The sequence below is a fragment of the Esox lucius genome, chromosome 2, assembly GCF_011004845.1.
Source record: "Esox lucius isolate fEsoLuc1 chromosome 2, fEsoLuc1.pri, whole genome shotgun sequence".
Taxonomy (NCBI): domain Eukaryota; kingdom Metazoa; phylum Chordata; class Actinopteri; order Esociformes; family Esocidae; genus Esox; species Esox lucius.
This window is the reverse complement of record NC_047570.1, coordinates 20,668,046-20,692,326: the sequence shown is the minus strand read 5'-3', so window position 1 is coordinate 20,692,326 and position 24,281 is coordinate 20,668,046. Positions and strand designations below refer to the sequence as shown.

Below are 24,281 nucleotides of genomic sequence, written 5' to 3'. Positions count from 1 at the left end.
AGTTATCCTTTACTGCCTTCTTTACCTTTGTGATTTGAAGTTTTTAAATGTTTTATTAAAAAACAATATCAGAGAGCCATGCGTCACATCACTGCTCAACTTTTGACTGGCCAACAGCACAAGCAAAGAGCTGCAAGGTTGTTATTGGTGTGTGTGCCAGATTACGAAACAGTTGGAGAATGTCGAGTGTATAATGCAATAATAATTTTTTTAAATCTCAGTCTTTTTTTTGCAAATGGCCCAATCAGGTCAGTGACTTGCTAGTTTTATTATCCCCGACTTTGTACTGGCCTGGGGACATCGGGCCATCATTATTGTTGAGCCTTGATATCAGTGTGATTTACTTATTTAAGCTTATCTTTTTAGCTTTGAGATTTGGTTCCCAACCAAAAAGAGACATTCATTCTCAAACGACCCAGCACTACACAATTTCATGTGTCCAGTACTTTTGTAAGTTTAGGTAATTTAGTTTTTATATTGTAATTTACTTAAATTTTTAAGCTCAAACAACGACTAAATGCAAAACACTGCGTAGGTTAACTGATGGAGGGTATTTAATTTAAAGCCTGTCAAAGTACTGTCCTTAACATCAGGTTATCTAACCTATTCACTGTGTCCATAGGTTTTCATGGACATGACTTTTGGAGGTGGAGGTCACACAAAGGCCATCCTGAGGGCAATACCTGATGTAACAGTATTGGCCCTAGATCGAGACCCCACAGCTTTCAATTTGGCTCAACAGCTGGCCAAGAAACACAGGTATGTGCCTTTTAAGGTATTTACTTTGGTATGCAAAATATTATTAAAAAGGTGCACCTGAGTGCCGCAGTGGATTAGCCCAGGTGTCCTGCGGAGGGTGGGTGCAATTGCCCAGCACTGTCTGGGTTTGGGGGGGTTAATAATCGAATATGGCCATGCGTTGTAGTGACTCGTTAGGCTGAATTCAAGTTGAAGGCCAGAGAGAGCAAAACTATTGAGAAAACCTAGCTAAAAGAAAACAAAATTCAAATTGATTGTGAAATGCAAAAATATTTCCATGATTTATGGACTGCTGTCATAGATTCTCCATAACTTGGATAATGATATGCCTACCTCCTGGAGAGTGTTCTTCACTAGGCTGGATGTTGTGGAGGGATTTTTCTTTCCAATGGAAAGGATCCTGCAATCATCCACCACTGTTGTCTTCTATGGACACACAGGAGCTCACCATTGTGTTCTTTTTTCTCAGAATACACCAAACTGTTGATTTGGTTACTCTTAATGTTCCTGCTATCTCTCTGATGGATTTTTTTCTGCAGCCTAAGGATGGCCTGTTTCCCTTACATTGAGAGCTCCTTTGACCGCATATTGTGAGTTCACAGCAACGGCTTCAGAATGGCACACTTGGAATCAACTCCAGACCTTTTACCTGCTTAATTGATGAAGAAATAACAAAGGAATAGCCCCCACTTGAAACAGCTTTTGAGTCAACTGTCCAATTACCTTTGGTCCCTTGAAAAAGAGGGGCTACATATTAAAAGAGCTGTAATTTCTACACCTAAATACCCTTAAATTAAACCTGAGAGACTGCCCATATTCATTGTTAGTAACAGCTTCCAAACATAAATGCTACACCTGGAATCAACTTCTGACCTTTTACCTGCTTAACTGATGAAGAAATAGCGATAGGATAGCCCAGACCTGTCTATGAAACAGCTTTTATGTCAATTGTCTGTTTACCTTAGGTCCTAAGGGGGGGCTACATATTAAGGAGCTGTCATTCCTAAACCCTTCCTCCAATTTGGATGTGAATACCCTCTAATTAAAGCTGAGAGACTGCAATTTATGCCTATGTTCATTATTTAACGTATTAAACATATTTTGGTAAAAAAATAACAAAACCTGTGTCACTGTCCACATAAATGTATATTATAATACAACTGTCAGTGTCTGATTTATACGCATTTATGTGCCATACCATAACCATCTGCATGTTGAGTGGTCAAGAACGGATATATTACATACTAGCCTGTATTGTTTTGATTTGCCATTGTCCGCGCTTTGATACAGTTTGTTTTGAGGCAGTGCATAAAATTCCATTTTTGTTTGGCCAGCCAACAAGCCAGGTAGATGAAAATTTGATCAGCCACGCCTGATCTATTTACACCACAAAACACAAAACTAATGAGTATGGTGTGTAATGATTCCAAATGAATAAAACCATTACTAATAATAACTAACATTGTATATGGATGATCAATTTACAAAACATCTTCTGACCTAACTTGAGTCTCATCTAAGACAGATTATCACAACGAAAATGTTCAACTGCGGTTCAGTTGCTAGGTTACTATCTATTTTGTCTGCCACCTCTTGCTAGCTGACTACAGTTTGACTGTCCTAATTTCACTTTGTTGTTAACAGTTGCAGTTTAAACTCAAACAAACTTTGAAAACCACCACACATGCCCAAAACTAGCTTTAGGATATTTTTGATTGAAAAGTAAGTCTTGTGCTAGAAATGAATCTTTCAACGATCCCCTCTGGTATGTTACAATACTGGACCCTGATGTTGTTCACGCAACTGGCCTGCATAAAGCGTGCTGGATTAATTCTCTGGCTCTGACTACAAGAACACTGTATTCTTTATTTCTCAAGTTGCACATGACAACAATAGCACCAGGAGCTCTATAACCCTAAGAACAATGGTTTAACTCGACCAATTATCTATATATAGTTGTGCTCAACCCTTGGAGAATTGGTAATATACAGGTGCTTGGAGAATTGGTAATATACAGGTTCAAATCTTTATTTATTTTCATTGTGATGATTATAACTGACAACTAATGAAAATCCCGAATTCATTATCTCTGAAAATTAGAATATTACTTAAGACCAATACAAAAAAATTATTTTTAGAAATGTTGGCCAACTGAAAAGTATGAGCATGTACAGCACTCAATACTTAGTTGGGGCTCCTTTTGCCTGAATTACTGCAGCAATGTGGCGTGGCATGGAGTCGATCAGTCTGTGGCACTGCTCAGGTGTTAAGAGCCCAGGTTGCTCTGATAGTGGCCTTCAGCTCTTCTGCATTGTTGGGTCTGGCGTATCGCATCTTCCTCTTCACAATACCCCATAGATTTTCTATAGGGTTAAGGTCAGGCGGGTTTGCTGGCCAATTAAGAACAGGGATACCATGGTCCTTAAACCAGGTACTGGTAGCTTTGGCACCTTGTGCAGGTGCCAAGTCCTGTTGGAAAATGCAATCTGCATCTCCATAAAGTTGGTCGGCAGCAGGAAGCATGAAGTGCTCTAAAACTTCCTGGTAGACGGCTGCATTGACCTTGGACCTCAGAAAACACAGTGGACCAACACCAGCAGATGACATGGCACCCCAAACCATCATTGACTATGGAAACTTTACACTGGACTTCAAGCAATGTGGATTCTGTGCCTCTCCTCTCTTCCAGACTCTGGAACCTTGATTTTCAAAGGAAATGCCAAATTTGCTTTGATCAGAGAACATAACTCAGCAGCAGTCCAGTCCTTTTTGTCTTTAACCCAGGCAAGACGCTTCTGACGCTGTGTCTTGTTCAAGAGTGGCTTGACACAAGGAACGCGACAGCTGAAACCCATATCTTGCATACGTCTGTGCGTGGTGGTTCTTGAAGCACTGACTCCAGCTGCAGTCCACTCTTTGTGAATCTCCCCCACATTTTTGAATGGGTTTTGTTTCACAATCCTCTCCAGGGTGCAGTTATCCCTATTGCTTGTACACTTTTCTTCCCCATTTTTCCTTCCCTTCGCCTCTCTATTAATGTCCTTGGACATAGAGCTCTGTGAACAGCCAGCCTCTTTAGCTATGACCTTTTGTGTCTTGCCCTCCTTGTGCATGGTGTCAATGGTCGTCTTTTGGACAGTTGTCAAGTCAGCAGTCTTCCCCATGATTGTGTTGCCTACAGAACTAGACTGAGAGACCATTTAAAGGCCTTTGCAGTTGTTTTGGGTTAATTAGCTGATTAGAGTGTGGCACCAGGTGTCTTCAAAATTTTACCTTTTCACAATATTCTAATTTTCTGAGATACTGAATTTGGGGTTTTCATTAGTTGTCAGTTATAATCATCAAAATTAAAAGAAATAAACACTTTAAATATATCAGTCGGTGTTGAATTAATATATACATTATACAAGTTTCACTTATTGAATGGAATTACTGAAATAAATCAACTTTTTGATGATATTCTAATTTTATGACCAGCCCCTGTATTTTGTAAAGAAAACATGTGTGAGCAGGCAAAATACATGTCTTTTATTTCTTATGGGATTCACATTCAACTGTAGGTCATAACAGAATGGCACAATAATAAAACAAAACATGGCAACAAAACTGACCCTTGTTCAAAAGTCTGCATACCTTTAGTTCTTAATACTTTACATTGCCCCCTTTAGCATCAATGACAGCATGCAGTCTTTTTTAATAGTTCTTGCAGGTGGTATAGCTACCCATTCGTCTTAGCAAAATTCCTTCGCGTCATGCAAATTCTTTGGTCGTCTTGCACAAACCGCACATTTGAGATCTCCCCAGAATGGCTCGATGATATTAAGGTCAGGAGACTGTGATGGCCACTCCAGAGCTTTCACCTTTTTCTGCTGTAACCACTGGAGGGTCAACATGGCCTTGTGCTTTGGGTCATTGTCGTGCTGGAAAGTCCAAGAGTGTCCCATGTGCAGCTGTTGTGCAGAAGAATGCAAATTGTCTGCCAGTATTTTCTAATAACATGCTACTTTTATCTTGCCATAAATTTTCACAAGATTCCCTGTTCCTTTAGAGCTCACACACCTTCAAAACATCAGTGAGCCACCACCATGCTTCATAGTGGGGATGGTATTCTGTTCACTATAGGCCATGTTGACCCCTCTCCAAACATAGCACTTATGGTTGTGACCATAAAGCTTCATTTTTGTCTCGTTGCTCCCAATTACAGTGTGCCAGAAGCTGTGAGGCATGTAAAGGTGTTGTCGGGCATATTGCAACCAGACTTTTTTGTGGCATTGGCGCAGCAACCACACCGTCTTTCCCAGAGCAGCCTGTATTTCTCCTGAGGTTACCTGTGGGTTTTTCTTTGTATCCCGAACAATTGTTCTGGCAGTTTTGGCTGATATCGTTCTTGGTCTACCAAACCTTGGCTTGATATCAAGAGGTCCCCGAATGATCCACTTCTTAATAAGTGATTGAACAGTACTGACTGTCATTTGCAAGGCTTCGGATATCTTTTTATATCCTATTCCTTAAAGATCCATTAACTTGTTACGCAGGTATTTTGACAGTTCTTTTCTGCTCCTTATGGCTCAGTATGTAGCCTGCTCAGTGCATCAACGTGAGAGCTAAGAGACTCATTGACTATTTATACACAGCCACTAATTGCAATTTAAAAAGCGTCCGTTTTGGTAAATTCACCTTTAATTGCCATTTTCACCTGTGTGTTTCACCTTGTGTGTCTGTAACAAGGCCAAACACTCAAGGGTATGTAAACTTTTGATCAGGGCCATTTGGGTGATTTCTGTTGTCATTATGATTAAAAAGGAGCCAAACAACTGTGATAATAAATGTCTTCATTTGAATTAAAGTAGTTTTTTTGTATGATTAGTTATATTTTCAAAATCAATGCCAACATTTCACAATTTCTGCCAGGGTATGCAAACTTGAGCGCAACTGTACCATGCAATTCATGTGTCTTAAAATATTTCAGGAATGTATTTTTTTCTTGCTGATGTTTTGACATGCACTCAAGTGTAAAATGAATGGGATGGTATAGTAATGCTAGAAAGCACAATAGGTTTGAAATAATTGGACAAATGAATGCAACTAGACAATGTTACATTTTTGCCTATAAATTGCTGATACCGATTGCTGGCTGATATGCATGCCTAGTCGACTTGTTCCATGAATGCCAAATATTTTGTATTATGAAAATTGGTCAGTTTGTACTATAGAAGCTGTGTTTGAAGCATTTTTTAAATTCAACCATGTTTCCAAAGTTAGTACGCTGTGTAAAATGTAAAGAAATGTTTTTTGAATCATTTAAACCCTTTATTCAATTGGCAATAGAACCAAGACAACATATCGAATGTTGAAACTGAGAAATGTAATTGTTTCTTCAAAGATTTTTGCCCAATTTTAATTTGATGCCAGGAACACTTTTCACAAGAAGACTGAACAAATCGTGTAATGCAATAGAAACCTGGTGGACCATCTCACAACTAATTAGGTTATTGGCAACAGGTCAGTAATATGATTGGGTATAAAAAGAGCATCCCAGAGAGGGATGGACAAGGCCGAAAACCAATATTGGATGGCCATGATCTTCGGGCCCTCAGACGACACTGCATTAAAAACAGACAGGATTCTGTAGTGGACATCACTGCATAGGCTCAGAAGCACATCTGAAAACCATTGTCTGTGAACACAGTACATCGTTGCATCCACAGATTCAAGTTAAATCTGTACCATGCAAAGAAGAAACCATATATATACTAGGGATGTGCATTGGTCTGTATTTTACTTTCCGAATTGTATGTGTTATTATTCGAGTAGTATTCGGTTAACCGAAATACATGTTTTTAATAACTACCAATACAACATGAGCCGTACATTTGTAGAAATGAAAGAGTGGGTTTAGTTCCCGTCACCATTGGCCGTTTGTGTTATAAAAGGGCATGTATAAAGGAAGCAGTGTGGTAAACACGCAAAACTCGGCTACAGAACTAGAAGACAATGTTTATCAACACATAACATTACATCTATTGAATTGAGGACTCTACAAAAGCTAGCTAGGTAAACTATTCAGCTCTAGGCTATTTGCTTACCTCAACATTTTTATGCACTCTCAACCATCTTAGATTCTACAGCCTAACTTTATATAGTGTTTTGTGGCCAAATATTTTTTCCATAGGTAACATTAATTCAGTAAATATATTCCATCTTTCCTTGAATGAGTTAACTTTCATCCACTTGCTAACAGTAGGCCATGCTACATATATTGCAACATTCTAACTGACTAGGTCTCACCACACTACTAGCGCTTTGCATGATTATCTTAAACAACAAGCACGAGTGAAGGAGCGCATGTTATAAAATCAATGTTAAAAATTATATATTTTTTAAAATATTAAATATTATGATGAACTTATGTCATGTGACACTAACGAGTCACATGACACCGGGGAGGGACAATGGCTAATTGGGCCCAATTTAGACATTTCACTCTACTGCTGGTTCCTATCTTTAGAAAACAATAAAAATATAAAAGGATCACGTTATACAATTATTTTCTTAAATATATAAGATTCATAGTATTACTGTATAGTATTATTGTTGTGTGACGGTTGTGTGAAGTACTGAGTGGATACATATTTCTGAGAGGCAAAAAGGAAAGTCTGAAAGGAGAATCAAACTGGGGTCAAACCATTGAAGGACGGGGATAATCCTGCAAGACCACAGGGCTTGCTGGTAGACAGACCATGTCCGTATAGTCTCCAAATGCCACTTTTATCCAAGCCATAAAATCTTTGCAGCAAAAAACGTGGTCAACAGAATGTTTATTAACGGAACTAAAGTGTACTTTTGTACAAAGATTGATGGTTGTCCATACAATAATAGTTGAATAGCTAACCACTACGCTATGAGAACTACAAAGGGACATACTACCTTGTCAGAAAATTATCTTAACATTAGATAATTTTGTCGCGCATTAACATCACGCCAAGTTTGAATATTTGGCTGGATACCATTAATCATTGTGTTAAACTAACGTTTCTTATTAAGTTTACTTCCACCTCAAATAGCATCTATGAACTTTTATTAGCCAGTAATAGGCCTACTAGTATATACTTATTACTTGGAATAGTCATGAGAATGGAGCAATTGCTAGCAAGACTGAAGATTAACTTCACACTGCCAAAGCTATTTCATTTCATGGCACAACGTTTGTTTTTCTTTCATTTGTGAATTACATTGATAAACATGACTATTTTGTCAAGTGGAAAGAGAGAATCATGGAAACACTGTGCAAGGGGTTGTGATCTGTAGACTATTACCCCAAAAAGCATGAACAGATGCGTACTTCTTAAATCCACCAGAAATAGTCACAATATAACCATAAACAGTTTAATTTTAGGCTTACTATACTGTAGCTACTGAAGGTTGTAGCCAGCAACTTTTTTGTCTATCCTGAACAAATCCTAATGCGTAATTTTTGTCTGCAGCGAGAATCAAACACTGTTCGATTGCGTGAAAGGCTGCGTCTCTAACCAGTGCGCTATTTTACAAGGGGTATTCACTCACTCAGTAAGAGACATTTGCTCTTCTTGGCCGGCTCCCCTTACGCGGTCCGGCAAATACGTAGGGCAAAACTAAATACACACAAGTACTCCAATACTAAATTAACAAATATTCAAATATTTTACACTTCTTGTCCATCCCTAATATAAACAATATCCAAACACCGCCTTCTCTCGGCCCAAGCTCATTTAAGATGGACTGTGGTGAAGTGGCCTGACAAATCAAAATGTGAACTTATTTCTGGGAGTCATGGACGCTGCGTCCTCCGGACATAAGAGGAGAGTGTCAGCACAGAGTTCAATAGCCAGCATCCGTGGTGGTATGGGGGTGCATTAGTGCACATGGCATGGGTGACTTGCACATCTGCGTAGGCTGTCATTGATGCTGTGCAATGTTTACACATTTTGGAGCAACATATGCTGCCATCCAGACAATGTCTTTTTCAGGGAAGGCCTTGCTTATTTAAGCAAGACAATTACAAACCACATTCTGCATGTATTACAACAGCATGGCTCCATAGTGAAAGAGTGTGGTTGCTAAACTGGACTGCATGCAGTCCAGACCTGTCACCCATTGAAAGCTTTTGGCGCATTATGAAAAATATGACAAAGGAAAACCCAAACTTTTGATCAGTTGAAATCCTATATCAAGCAAGAATGGGAAAACACTTCACCTTCAAAACTACAGCAGTTGATCTCCTCAGTTCCCAAACGCTTACAGAGTATTGATAAAAGAAGAGGTGATGCCACACAGTGGAAAACATGCCCCTGTCCCAACTTTTGAAATGTGTTGTTGGCATCAAATTCAACATATTTTTCCAAAAACGTTCCTAGAATTTTGATAGAAATTTCAGTTTCAACATTTGATATGTTGTCTTTGTATTATTTTCAAATAAATGTAGAGAGAAATTATTTACATTCTGTTTTAATTTGCATTCTGTTTTATTTGCATTTTACACATCATCCCAACTTTTTTGGATGACAAAATCCACAGGTTACATTGAAAGTTATATGTATCAAAATACACAAACTTACATACATCCCACCTTGAAACTCTCCACCTCTCTGACAACCCTTGAACCCAGAATAAAAACTCATCACTGAGCAACAACTGTTAATGCCCCTTATTTCACTTTCCATCCACATCCATTGTGTCAGGAAGGGAGACTTAAACCCAATACCCCCACGCTTAGCCAATGGGCCTTGTGTCTCATTTGTCTGAACAAGTTCTTACAGCCTCGGTGAGAGGGAGATGCTGCCTCCTACTAAGGATTTGTCAGTTTTGAGGGGGAGGTAAAAAGATTGGAAAGCCCAGCAAACTTAAAGAGGAGAGAGAGGAAAGATACATTGGACCACTGTGTTTAATAACAAGGGTTAGGAAGGGAGTGTGTCTGAGCGTGAGCGAGTGAGAGAGTGTATGAGGGAGGATAAATATGAGATGTTCCTAGGACCATGGCGTGGGTAGGAATCCTTTTACGTAGATTCTGGGGAAACCTCTCTCATGGGAATAACTGCTTCAGCAACACGCCAATGAGAGGGGGATGAGGAAGAGAATATCAGAGCAAGGCATTATGTCAGCAGCAATATACCTCGGCTATAAACCCTTCCACACCCACTCACGGTGAGTTGTGAGAAGCCAGAGAATCTAGCAATTAGCCAATATTATTGGAAGCCTGAATAAAAGACCCTGGCAGCCCACGCAGTGCCTCCACACAACCGTGTTGGAAAGCAGCCTATTCTTTTGCTCTTTCTGTTTTCTCCTCTCTCATCACTGATTTCACTTATAGTACATTTGGAAAGCTTTCAGACACCTTTACTCTTTCAACATTTTGTCATGTTACAGCTATTTTAAAATTGATTAAATACTTTTTTTTCATTATCAGTCTACACACAATAACCCATAATGAGAAGTATTGGCACGTTTATAAAAAAAACCAATCACATTTAAATAAGTATTCCGCCCATTTGCTGTGATACTGGAAATAGTTTTCATTGAACATCTGAGTTGTTTTTACAAATTCATTGGAGTCCACCTGTGGTCAATTCAATGGATTTGACATGATATAAAAGACACTCCTGTCTATATAAGGCCCCGAGACAGGATTGTTTGGAGGCACAGATCTGGGGAAGGATACCGAATTATTTCTGACACAGTATTGAAAGATGTTTGGAACTACTGATACTCTTTCTCGAGATTGTCGGCTGGCCAAATTGAGAAATTGGGGGATAAGGAATTTGGTCTGGGAGGTGACTAAAAACTAGAAGGCCACTCTGACAAAGCTAGAGTTGCTGTGTGGGGATAGAACTTTCCAGTAGGACAACCATCTGTGCAGGACTCAATCAGGCCTTACGGTGTACAGTGGCTGTACTGAAGCCACTCTTCAGAAGAAGGCATATGACAGTCCGCTTGGAGTATGCCAAAACCTAGAGGATTCTGAGAAACCAGATTCTCTGGTCTGATGAAACCAAGACTCAACTCTTTGACCTGAAAGCCAAGCATCACATCTAGAGGAAACCAGGCACTGCTCAGCACCTGGCCAATACCATCGTTATGGTGTAGCATGGTGGTGGACGCATAATGCTGTTGGGATGTTTTTCAGCTGCATGGAGTCAAGATAAAAGAAAATATTAATTGAGCAATGTACAGAGATCCTTGATGAAAACCTGTTCTAGAGAATTCAGGACTTCAAACTGAGGCAAAAGTGAACCTTCCCACAGGATAACAACATTACACACAGCCTAGACAGCACATGACTGGTTTTGTGACATGTCTGTGAATGTCCTTGAGTGGCCCAACCAGAGTCTGGACTTGAACCTGATCAAATGTCTCAAACGTCTGAAAATGGCTGTATGGTGATGTTCCAAATCCAACCTGACAGCTGGAGAAGATCTGCCGAGAATCTGTGAAACAATGGTGAGTCAGCCTACAGGGAGGAGGTCGAGTGCCTTGGCGGCATTGTGCGCTGATAACAACCTGGCCTTCAATGCAAAGAAAAACAAGGAGCTCAATGTGGCTTACAGGAAATCTAAAGTCTGCAGTCACGCCCCAGTTCTCACTGATGGCACTGAGGTGGACCATGTGTCCAGCTTCAAATTCCTGGGTGTCCACATCTCCAAAGACCTCTCCTGGTCCCTCACCACCTCAGCCCTGGTCAAAAAGGCACGACAGCACCGGACTACTTGAGGAGGCTGAAGAAGCCCCGTCTGTCTTCCAAGAACCTTTAACTGCGGCAAAATCGAGAGCATTCTGACTAATTGCGCCACAGTTTGGTTTGGTGGTTGCTCCGTAGCTGACCGGAAGGCCCTGCAATGGGTGGTAAAAACCACCCATCACATCAAAATCGCATCAAAAAGTAACCCCAATTTTTTTTTTAAATAGATCAACAGTGAAACATTTAAGAAAAAACAAAGGTTTTTCACTTCTACCGTTGGCCAACTTGTCAGAGATCAGCTATTTTAGAGAATTTTAATGCAATGGGCCATATTGTATCTTACAGTCAGTACAATAGTTTGAAGTAATCCTTTTAAAATTAGATATTTTGGTTGGAAATGTGCATATTTATTTATCAGATTTGTGGGTGTTTGAAAAGTACTACATTTTTATCTGCAACTTAAATTTATGTTGCCGCAATTTATGTAAAACACTATCTTTTAGGGTAAGTTACATAAACTATCTAGATAGTGTGGGACTCTGTACCTGTTATTGATAAAAATGCAATTGCTGATGCCTTTTATTGCCACTTTATTGCAGCAGGTTAACTTTTTGAACACCTCTTTACCTACCCCAAATGACAGAGGAATAATTTTCATCATAGGTACACTTCAACTATGAGAGACAAAATGAGAAAAGAATATCCAGAAAATCACATTGTAGGATTTTTTATGAATTTATTGGTAAATTATGTTGGAAAATAAGTCAGTTTGTGGCACTGCTCAGGTGTTATGAGAGCCCATGTTGCTCTGATAGTGGCCTTCAGGTCTTCTGCATTGTCGGGTCTGACGTATCGCATCTTCCTCTTCACAATACCCCATAGATTTTCTATAGGGTTAAGGTCAGGCGAGTTTGCTGGCCAATTAAGAACAGGGATACCATGGTCCTTAAACCAGGTACTAGTAGCTTTGGCACTGTGTGCAGGTGCCTAGTCCTGTTGGAAAATGCAATCTGCATCTCCCATAAAGTTGGTCAGCAGGAAGATGCATGAAGTGCTTTAAAACTTCCTCGTAGATGGCTGCGTTGACCTTGGACCTCAGAAAACACAGTGGACCAACACCAGCAGATGACATGGCACCCCAAACCATCACTGACTGTGGAAACTTTACATTGGACTTCAAGAAACGTGGATTCTGTGCCTCTCCTCTTTTCCTCCAGACTCTGGGACCTTGATTTCCAAAGGAAATGCAAAATTCACTTTCATCAGAGAACATAACTCAGCAGCAGTCCAGTCCTTTTTGTCTTTAGCCCCGGCGAGACGCTTCTGACAATGTGTCTTGTTCAAGAGTGGCTTGACACAAGGAACGCGACAGCTGAAACCCATATCTTGCATACGTCTGTGCGTGGTGGTTCTTGAAGCACTGACTCCAGCTGCAGTCCACTCTTTGTGAATCTCCCCCACATTTTTGAATGGGTTTTGTTTCACAATCCTCTCCAGGGTGTGGTTATCCCTATTGCTTGTACACTTTTTTTCTATCACATCTTTTCCTTCCCTTCGACCTCTCTATTAATGTGCTTGGACACAGAGCTCTGTGAACAGCCAGCCTCTTTAGCTATGACCTTTTGTGCAAGGTGTCAATGGTCGTCTTTTGGACAGCTGTCAAGTCAGCAGTCTTCCCCATGATTGTGTTGCCTACATAACTAGACTGAGAGACCATTTAAAGGCCTTTGCAGTTGTTTTGGGTTAATTAACTGATTAGAGTGTGGCACCAGGTGTCTTCAATATTGAACCTTTTTCACAATATTCAAATTTTCTGGGATACTTAATTTTCGGGTTTTCATGAATGGAATTACTGAAATAAATGAACTTTTTGATGATATTCAAATTTTATGACCAGCACCTGTATACCCTTTGCACAATTGGTTGCTGACTAAATACTTTTTTGCCCGACTGTATATAAGGCCAGTCATTCAAAAAACATTCTTGCTATCTAACTGAAAATTAGCTGGAAGAACAGCAGTTGCCAAACATACTCTCAAGACTGGATTGTGCTTGAGGATAGCTCAGCCTATTCGGAAGTGAATCACACACTCTGTGTCCTACATTATTTCTAAAGACCTGTGCTCATGCAGTGTTGTAGAAAAAAAAATGAATCAGCATTTATTTCAGAACAGCCAAAAGTAGCAACTTCCATATTAATGTATCTTTTTATACAAATATATGTTCTATTTTTCAAATGGCTGAATACAGTGTCATATATGACAAGTTTTGTAATGGTATATAATACGTTACTATTTGACAAAGTTATGTTGCTTTAAAAGTTGATAATCTGCTCTACCTTGTTCAGAGAAAGAAATCTTGAAAGATACACACTTGCCAAAGAGCTGGTCTTTGTTTACACCCATTCAGTGTAGGTCACACCCTCTTAAGCCTTAATCACACCCAGCTATTTAAGTATTAAAATGGGACACTGGATAGAAGTCAGACTTTCAGAAAAGACTGCATCCAGTTGGAGCCACTAATGGGGTTCCACAAGGATCCATACTTGCTCCATTATTGTTCGCACTTTAAACAATATTGGTGATGAGATAAGACAAATTTCATCTTTATGCTGATGACACTATCATGTACTCTAACTGCTTTGGCGGTTGGTTAAGCATTACTGCAGCTGGAGACTCATTTTAAAATACTACAAGGCTACTACAATACTACTTTTTTACAACTTAAACTAGTTTTACATGCAAATAATTAATTCTATTATTTTTAATAGGTCCAAAAAGCTGGTAGAAAATACACTTGCACTCACATGCTTAGATGGCTCTCAAATTTATCAGGTCTCTGCATATACTAATCATACTAATAATAATACTTTGGGATTTGGCTGGTTGATTAACTGTCTTTTAAAATACATGCTGATGAACTCTGTAAAAAGCTAAAAATCTAACTAGGCTTCCTCTACAGAAACAGAACATGTTTGTCCTACACAAACAGAAAAATTGTGCAAGCTACTTTTATGTCGGTAATAGACTATGGAGATATTATCTACAGTTATGCTCAAAAGTTTGCATACCCTTGGAGAATTCGTAATACATGTACCATTTGTAAAGAAAACAAGAGTGAGCAGGCAAAGCACGTCTTATTTCTCATGGGATTCACATTCAACTGTAGGTCATAACAGAATGCCACAATCATAAAACAAAACATGGCAACAAAGAAAAAAATGAACTGACCCCTGTTCAAAAGTCTGAATTCCCCTTAGTTCTTAATACTGTGTATTGCCCCCTTTAGCATCAATGACAGTGTGCAGTATTTTGTAATAGTTTTCTTTGAGGCCCTGAATTCTTGAGATCTCCCCAGAGTGCCTCGATGATATTAAGGTCAGGAGACTGTGATGGCCGCTCCAGAACCTTCGCCTTTTTCTGCTATAATCCCTGGAGTGTCAACTTGGCCTTGTCCTTAGGGTTGTTGTCATGCTGGAAAGTCCAAGAGCATCCCATGCGCATTTTTCGTGCAGAAGATTGCAAATTGCCTGCCAGTATCTTCTGATAACATGCTGCATTCATCTTTCATTACCTTGTAATGAATGTCTTTTGTTAGTTCTTTGCTGCTCCCCATGGCTCAGTATCTAGCCTGCTCAGTGCATCTACGTGAGAGCTAACAAAGCCACTGACTATTTATACCACATACACTAATTGCAAATTAAAAAGCCACATGTGTCAGAATTCCCCTTTAATTGCCATTTTCACCTGTGTCTGTCACCTTGTGAATGTGTCTCAAGGCCAAACATTCAAGGCCAAACATTGAAGGGTATGTAAACTTTTGATCAGGGCTATTTGGGTGATTTCTGTTATCATTATGATTTAAAAAGGATCCAAACAACTGTGATAATAAATAGCTACATATGATAAAATACTTTTGCCTGATCAGTAATTTTTTCAAAATCAATGCCAAAATTTCACAATTTCTGACTGGGTATGCAAACATATGAGCACACCTGTATCTTACAAATAGTTGCCTAATCTTCTAAACAATTCTTATCTGAAAACATAAAACACCAGTCCCCTATCATTGTTCTGAGAAAGAATGTATCGATATAATTTAATTTAGTAATCTACTATGTGATTGGCTAATATAATCGTAGCTATACTGTTTTTACAAACCAACCAAAACCGGGGAAAATTTAACTAGCGCTTCATCTGTAACTCATCTGGTTATGCACACCCACCTTTGCGTGAATGATGATGACACACAACAACTGAGGCATCCAACTATTATTTGGGTTTAAATGCAACATTTTGTAGCTAATTATTTCACTCACCTATTATATTTCAATTGAAGTAATCCAAGTAATTCAAAAGTGTCTGTAATCTGAGAACAATATTTTAGCTGGTAACACAATGGATTACAGTTACAGTTTTTTGTAATGCGACAGAGAACAGCTGCAATCCTATATCAAGCAAGAATGGGAAAACATTTCACTTCCAAAACTACAGCAATTGGTCTTCTCAGTTCCCAGATGCTTAGAGTATTGTTAAAAGAGGTGATGCAACGCAGTGGTAAACATGCCCCTGTCCCGACTTTTTTTAAACGTGTTGCTGGCATAAAAGCATGTGTTTTTCCAAAAACAATTTCAACACTTGATATGTGGTCTTTGTACTATTTTCAAGTTAATATAGGGATATTTGCACATCATTGCATTCTATTTAATTTGCATTTTATGCAGCGTACTAACTTTTTGTAAACAGGGTTGTAAATAGTTATTGGATTAAGTACATAGAAAAAAATTATAATGCCACTTTTCTAATGACTGGTATGATATATTTTAGAAAACGTTGTATTACCCATTTACTTTTTCCTTGCAATATTTATTTCATAACATGGCCTTTTGGTCTTTCATCATTGCATGGAGGATTTTAATAATTTCTGGGGCTTTTTCATAATTTCATTGGTATTATCATCCCCTATCGAGCAATCTGATCAATAATGTTTGTCAACAATTTAGATTTTGCTTTATCCTTCTTTATACAAACATAGTAAGCTGCTATGCTAAAGACCTTAAGCAAAACATGCTATCAAGTCGTGTTTGCAATTGTAGGGAATGCTAGCATGGCAAGTTTAGCCAATATTAGCCACATTTTATCATGACATTTCCTACCATTATTTTAAAAAGTGGAATTATGGAAAATATGTAAAAGTAATGTGCCATTTATTCTTTCTTTAAAATAAAATCTTTTTTGGATTGTTATTTTTTATATATTTCCTTTTGACTCCTTTGGTCCTCAATAGGTTTTGGCTTTTCTTTATGTTCTTTTTTTCTTCACTGCACATGTCCTGTAGATATTTTTATCACTGCTCCCCTGCTGAAAGCAATCAATCAGCATCTTGTCTTAGGCCTTAGTGACGCAGGCAGAGGAACTGAGCAGGTCAGCATTGGGGAATATTCCAGGCTTGATTTGTGGAGAGGCAGCGTGTCACATTGGACAAACACACACACTATACAACAATGAGGATTCAAGTGTGTGCCTGCACTTTTACTTGGGTGTTGGAAGAGGAATGATGTCTGAGGATATGCTTTTGCTTTCAAGTGCTGAAAGTAGTACATTTGGTTCAGGTTACAGTGAACAAACAGTAGGTACATGTGTAGTGTTCAGATGATGCACAAAATAATGAGTGGGGAAAATCTGCTTCATTTTAAATGCAGATTAACAGGTGACACGCACCACCGAGGTACACCTACAGTGCATTTGGAAAGTATTCAGAACCAGGTTTGATATTTAGTTTTACGTGACACATTTTCTGCCAAAGGTCATGTAAAAAAACTCCGTAATAGTCCGGTTTATTACAGCATTTTTGCCGCCTGGTTCTATGGAACTCCAAAATGGACTCAATCATCAGCTTGAACGCGCTTATATAGTATCGCAACAAAGTGTGTGCAGGCATTAGAGGGCCTCGTACACAGACGTTCGCATAGGTGCTTGCCAACATACTTGCAGATAATACTAACATATCCACAAGTGCAGTGATTCCTTTGCATTCTTTTTACAGTGGTGTCCTGCCATTGTAGTGCTGGAAAGTCCAAGAGTGTCCCATGCGCAGCTTTCGTGCAGATGAATGCAAATTGTCTGCAAGTATTTTCTGATAACATGCTGCATTCCTCTCGCCATTCAATTTTCACAAGATTCCCTGTGGCTGTAGAGCTCACACACCCCCAAAACATCAGTGAGACACCACCATGCTTCACAGTGGGGATGGTATTCTTTTCACTATAGGCCTTGTTGACCCCTCTCCAAACATAGCACTTATGGTTATGACCATAAAGCTCTTTTTTGGTCTCGTCACTCCAAATTAGTGTGCCAGAAGCTGAGAGGTGTCAAGGTTTTGTCGGGCATATTATAACGGGGCTTTTTTGTGGCATTGGCGCAGTAAAGGCTTCTTTCTGGCAATTAGACCATGTAGCTAATTTTTGTTCAAGTATCGTCATATTTTGCTCCTTGAAACAACCACACCGTCTTTTTCCAGAGCAGCATGTTTTTCTCCTGAGGTTACCTGTGGGTTTTTCTTTGTATCCTGACCAATTTTTCTGTCAGTTTTGGCTGAAATCTTTCTTGGTCTACCTGACCTTGGCTTGGTATCAAGAGATCCCCGAATTTTCCACTTATTAATAAGTGATTGAATAGTAGACTGGCATTTGCAAGGCTTTGGATATCTTTTTATATACTTTTCCATATTTGTAAAATTCCAATACCTTGTCACGCAGGTCTTTTGACAGTTCTTTTCTGCTCCCCATGGCTCAGTATCTAGCCTGCTCAATGCATTCAAGTGCAAGCTAGCAAACTCATTGACTATTCTTACACAGACACTAATTGCAAATTAAAAAGCCACAGGTGTGGCAAATAAAACTTTAATTACCATTTTCACCTGTGTGTGTCACCTTGTGTGTCTGTAACAAGGACAAGCATTCAAGGTTATGTAAACTTTTAGAGCAATTTGGGTGATTTCTGTTATCATTGTAATTTAAAAAGGAGTCAAACAACTATGTCATAATAAATGGCTTCCTATGATCACTATCCTTAAATAAAATAAAACAATTTGCATGATCAGTCATATTTTCAAAATCAAAGCCAAATTGTACTATTTCTGCCAGGGTATGCAAACTTAAGCACAGCTGTATACTGTATCCTCATCCTTTCATGTTGTAAAAAAAACAAGCTAGTTTGTTATATAAACAAGGAACCAGGCACACCTATTTCAGCCGGCCCACAATAGAAAGTGTAACCCACGTGAAAGGCTGTGTCGTTGACCACTACACCACAGAGCTGTACTTTTCCTGGCTGTCAGTATAGCCTCTTGTCTCTATCCTGAACAAATTCTCTTTTGCCACTGGCCGTTTTGATAATTAATTGGCCAGTCGTAAATTAAAGTGATACAGTTAAACTGACTAACGTTTCTTTTTCTACGTTTACCTCTACCACAAATAGCGGCTAATAGTGTATTTGCCAGTAATAAGCTTTACCGGTATCTTCTAACTTTCTGGAATAGTCATAAGTATTGAGCAATTGCTAGCGAGTCTGCCAAAGCTTTTTCATTTCATGGCATGAGAGCGTATTTTTTTCTTACTTTTTTTTCATTTGTGATTTACATTAATACAATAACCATCAATAAAGGTGACAATAACAAATTTTTTCATCAAGTGAAAAGACAAGAAAATCGTGGAATCCACTAGAAATAATAAATAAATGACGTTGCTCTAAAAATAGATTCAAACTTAGGTCTTCCACATGAGAGGCACGGTCCTTAACCACTACGCCAGGGCATTACTCGTTTCAGCACTCGCTAGACTCCTTTGAGGATTGTTAAACTGTGTTAAATGTTAAAATATTCTTATTACGTTTACCTCCACCATAGCGTCTATAGACTGTATTGCTTTTGCCACTGTAATATAACCGTAAACTGGCAGCAAAATATTAGTCTATATGGAACAGTTCATAATGCGTGCTTGGCTTCGCCTGCGAGGAGATACGAACTCGGGACCAACAGTTTGCAGGTCTGCTTCTCTAACCACTACGCTATTTAACAAGGTTTACGCAGTCTGTCAGTCAGTCGCTCTGTCAGAGACATTCGCTCTTCTTGGCCGGCTCCGCTTACGCAGTCTGGCCAAAACGTTTTTGGGGATTTGCATTTATGACCGTGAATGGTACAGCCCAATCATATCTTATTTTAAAGAGGAGGTCCTGCTGGTTAAAATGGTGTCCAACCTTTAAAAAGCAGAAAATATAAATTGAGATATTTGCCTCTGAAGACCGGTATCTCTTTCCCAGCCATAGGAAACCAATGGGAGGAGCTTAGAGGTCCATAGGGGGAACTTTTCCGTGATTAGTGTGTTATGGCAGCAAAGCCTGTCTTATCTTATTTATTAGGGGAGGTCTTCCTTAATATAATCGTGCCCAATTAAAAAAAATATGAAAATATACATTTGAGAGATGAAAGCATCATCCGTATATATAGCATTTTTCCATAGAGAAACTTAGGCGTGTTCAGTGTTTGGAAAGTAATGTGTATTTCTGAAATGGTGAAGGTTAATGTTATAGGACAATTCTGATTAGCAGTTTATTAAGGATGTCAATAAACCTAGTGACATTTTAGAAATGTTTTCCAAATGAAGGTACTACAGTGGGAATAACAAATATTTGATACACTGACGATTTTGCAGGTTTTCCTACTTACAAAGTATGTAGAGGTTTGTAATTTTTATTATAGGCACACTTCAACTGTGAGAGACGGAGTCTAAAACAAAAATCCAGAAAATCACATTGTATGATTTTTAAATTATTAATTTGCATTTTATTGCATGACATAAATATTTGATCACCTACCAACCAGTAAGAATTCCGGCTCTCACAGACCTGTTAGTTTTTCTTTAAGAAGCCCTCGTGTTCTCCACTCATTACCTGTATTAACTGCACCTGTTTGAACTCGTAACCTGTATGAAAGACACTTGTCGACACACTCAATCAAACAGACACCAACCTCTCCACAATGGCCAAGACCAGAGAGCTGTGTAAGGACATCAGGGATAATATTGTAGACCTGCACAAGGCTGGGATGAGCTACAGGATAATAGGCAAGCAGCTAGGTGAGAAGGCAGCAACTGTTGACGCAATTATTCAAAAATGGAAGAAGTTAAAGATGACGGTCAATCTCCCTCGGTCTGGGGCTCCATGCAAGATCTCACCTTGTGGGGCATCAATGGTCATGAGGAAGGAGAGGGATCAGCCCAGAACTACACGGCAGGACCTGGTCAATGACCTGAAGAGAGCTGGGACCACAGTCTCAAAGAAAACCATTAGTAACACACCACGCCGTCATGGATTAAAATCCTGCAGCGCACGCAAGGTTCCCCTGCTCAAGCCAGTGCATGTCCAGGCTCGTCTGAAGTTTTCCAAAAACCATCTGGATGATCCAGAGTAGGAATGGGAGAAGGTCATGGGGTCTGATAAGACAAAAATTGTGCTTTTTGGTCTAAACTCCACTTGCTGTGTTTGGAGGAAGAAGGATGAGTACAACCCCAAGAACACCATCCCAACCGTGAAGCATGGCGGTGGAAACATCATTCTTTGGGCATGCTTTTCTGCAAAGGGGACAGGACGACTGCACCATATTGAGGGGAGGATGGATGGGGCCATGTATCGCGAGATCTTGGCCAACAACCTCCTTCCCTCAGTAAGAGCATTGAAGATGGGTCCTGGCTTGGTCTTCAAGCATGACAACGACCCGAAGCACACAGCCAGGGCAACTAAGAAGTGGCTCCGTAAGAAGCATCTCAAGGTCCTGGAGTGGCCTAGCAAGTCTCCAGACCTGAACCCAATAGAAAATCTTTGGAGGGAGCTGAAAGTCCTTATTTTCCACCGCAACCTGTAGGATCTGGAGAAGGTCGGTATGGAGGAGTGGGCCACAATCCCTGCTGCATTGTGTGCAAACCTGGTCAAGAACTACAGGAAACGTATGATCTCTGTAATTGCAAACAAAGTTTTCTGTACCAAATATTAAATATTGTTCTCCCCACTTCCAAGATGACAGCATAAGGACAATGCTGTCATAGAGAAAAACAAGCGCAAATGAGGATCAATTTGAGGCAATTTTTATGACGTGTCATGTAATCTGTTGGTGTATTAATAATAGAGACCCTTGTGAGGCTGGATAGGGGCAAAAAAGGGAGCATACCAAGAACATTGCTGCATGGCATTTTTGTCACTTCCACATAACCACTCCACCCTCAAATATTCCTGCTGGCACGCTCTTTACTGTACCTTTCAATATTAGTCTACGTATGAGTTTTTCAGTGAAGAGTGCGTTGAGCCACCCCTATTCAGACCCCATCTTTAGATTTTTGTTCCTGCGGTTGAGAGGAAAGTCTATATAAAACACAATATGGAGTGGTTGATTTTGTTTAACTAACCTTAAACTGCCAACGGTGGTAGTAGTAGTAGTAGCTGATTTTCCAATTTCTCAAGCCTAAATTTTCGCCGTTAACAACAAGCAGTCCTGCAAAGTTATTAATTTAAATATAACACTTTTCTATAGATAAGACATTTCAGAATGTCACCATTCTTGCTAATATTGCACGCTAATCCAAAAAATTTGACAGATGAAAAATGCTTTTCCCGGATACATTTTTTTATTTTTGTGTTCGTCATTTAGGCCAGTTTCATAATATTACCTTATATTCAAGCTGCTTGCTGTAGTTAAAAAGAAATTGCCAGAAAACAGGCCTAATTATGGGGCTTTTTTCACCCTGGCTCTTCCAATTATTTCTATTGAGCGCATTTGCAGGAACTCTTCTTCAAACACTTTGCATGGTAGTACATGTGCAAAGGCCACAACTTTTGATGCAATTATTTTCCGAACTGTTGATTTACCAATTCCAAACTTTTGTGCTATGGTTCTAAATGAGTACCTCGTTTAGCACAAAATCTCTTGCTTTTCTTTCATAGACAGCTCCCTAGTCTTCATGCTGGATTAGGCCAACTGACACCAGACTCCAAAAGGAAAGTCAAAGGATGGAACGGAGACTACACATTCACAGCTCTTTTGAAAACACCTGATCAATTGGATTTTGTCCCAGTACCTATGCTCACATAAAATGTAGGGATGGAACATTGGGGATTGGGGATGCTGTTATATTTGTTGATAAAACTTGTTGTTGCGGACATAAATAATAGTCCTCATCTTTTAATACAATTAATAATACTTTCAGGCTCAGTTATAAAAGAGAGCTTTAAATAAAATGAGTTCTTCTGTTTTCCTTACGCCAGGCCAAATTTAAGTGTGTTTTAGTTTATATTCGTTACTAGTTTAGAATGATGTCAATGATGTAGGTTGCTCAACTATAAAAAGATCTGTTTTTAAAAGACTACATTTGGACCACACACAACACTGAAATGTTGTCCTCTTTAATAATAAATAATAAATGTCCTCTTTATTATCTTACGTTAGGCATTTATATCTCCCAATGTGTCTATGCCACGTAAAAAAAATTAAGTAACATTTAAATCCTTCTGTAGCTCACAAAACAGAGCACATGCGCCTACTCAACATGTAGGGGAGGGTGAGTTCAACCCTGAGGGTGTTGAGAAAAGATCCTTAACTGTTATGGTCATGTAGAAAAAAAAGGAATTTAAATAGTAACTGAACATTGTCCACTTGGCCTGTGTCTCATCTATTTCAATGATCATTTAATAAAGTCCACTGAATAAAATCCCTAGGAAGCTCCATCATAATAGTTTGTAGCGTAATACATTAAAGCTATAACAGATAACCTTGTTAGGGTGTTTGTTTGTCCATTTGCAATGCAGCTTTTGTAAAGCGGGACACAACGTTTCCATTCATGAATTTGGACGATTCTAATAATGCTAATTACAGACTGAGCTGAATAATATATTATTTTAGAAAAATGACAATGTACCTTCAGGAAAAACTCAGGGTAAGTGGACTTTTTACCAAATATGAATCTGGGCTGAACTATCCCTTTAAAGAACGGCGCACAATTAGAAATTACAGCTATTATGTGTATGTTAATGTTATTCTTTGGGAACTGATTTATTTTTTTGGTAAACAAACACTGTGAAACATTGGGGTTCAGTTTGCTATACCTCTCCTACCTTTCTGTGCCTCATGTTTATGACTGGCCAATTCCATGGATGCAGATAAAAATTGCAATTAGAACGGTAAATCTAATAAAACACTGATCCGATAATCCAGTATTTTGGGGTGAATTTATTAGATCTACAATATCTATTTCTTATGACAGGACTAAATTTAAGGTTTGATTGTGGCAATTTGTTGGACCTGAGACATGTTGGATAAAACCCATTTAGTCAATTATGGTTTCAAAGGCTTTTTGAAGAGGACTATTGGACTTTTCCATATGCATATTGAAATGGCCAAAAATTTGAATACTATCTGCCATGATTACAAGGTTAGACAAGAATTTTGGAAACTCATTGAGGAACATTGTGTATGGCCCAGGGGGCCTATAAATAGTAGCTATGTAAAACGATTTATCAGCCTGATTAACTTTCATGAGTAAAACTTCAATAGAATGAAAATCAGTGATATGTTTGAGAGTAAATTTATATTTACTGTCTTAAATATAAGCAACATCCCCTCCTTTTTGGGATGCACAGGTGATATAATCACTAGTATAGCCAGGAGGAGAGGCCTCATTTAGGGCAGTTAATTCATTTAGGGCTTTAGCCATGTTTCACACAAGCCAATAACATCTAGTTTATGATCAGAGATTAATTCATTTACT

General features: G+C 39.0%; 1 protein-coding gene across 1 annotated transcript in view; it reads left to right on the top strand.

Moving 5' to 3' along the window:
• Positions 1 to 24,281, top strand: part of mettl15 (methyltransferase like 15) — a 152,432-nt gene that overhangs the window by 71,586 nt on the left and 56,565 nt on the right. Inside the window, exon 3 of the mRNA XM_010890490.4 lies at positions 623 to 759. Within this exon, the coding sequence (XP_010888792.1) occupies positions 623 to 759 (137 nt within the window). The remainder of the gene's footprint in view (positions 1 to 622; positions 760 to 24,281) is intronic.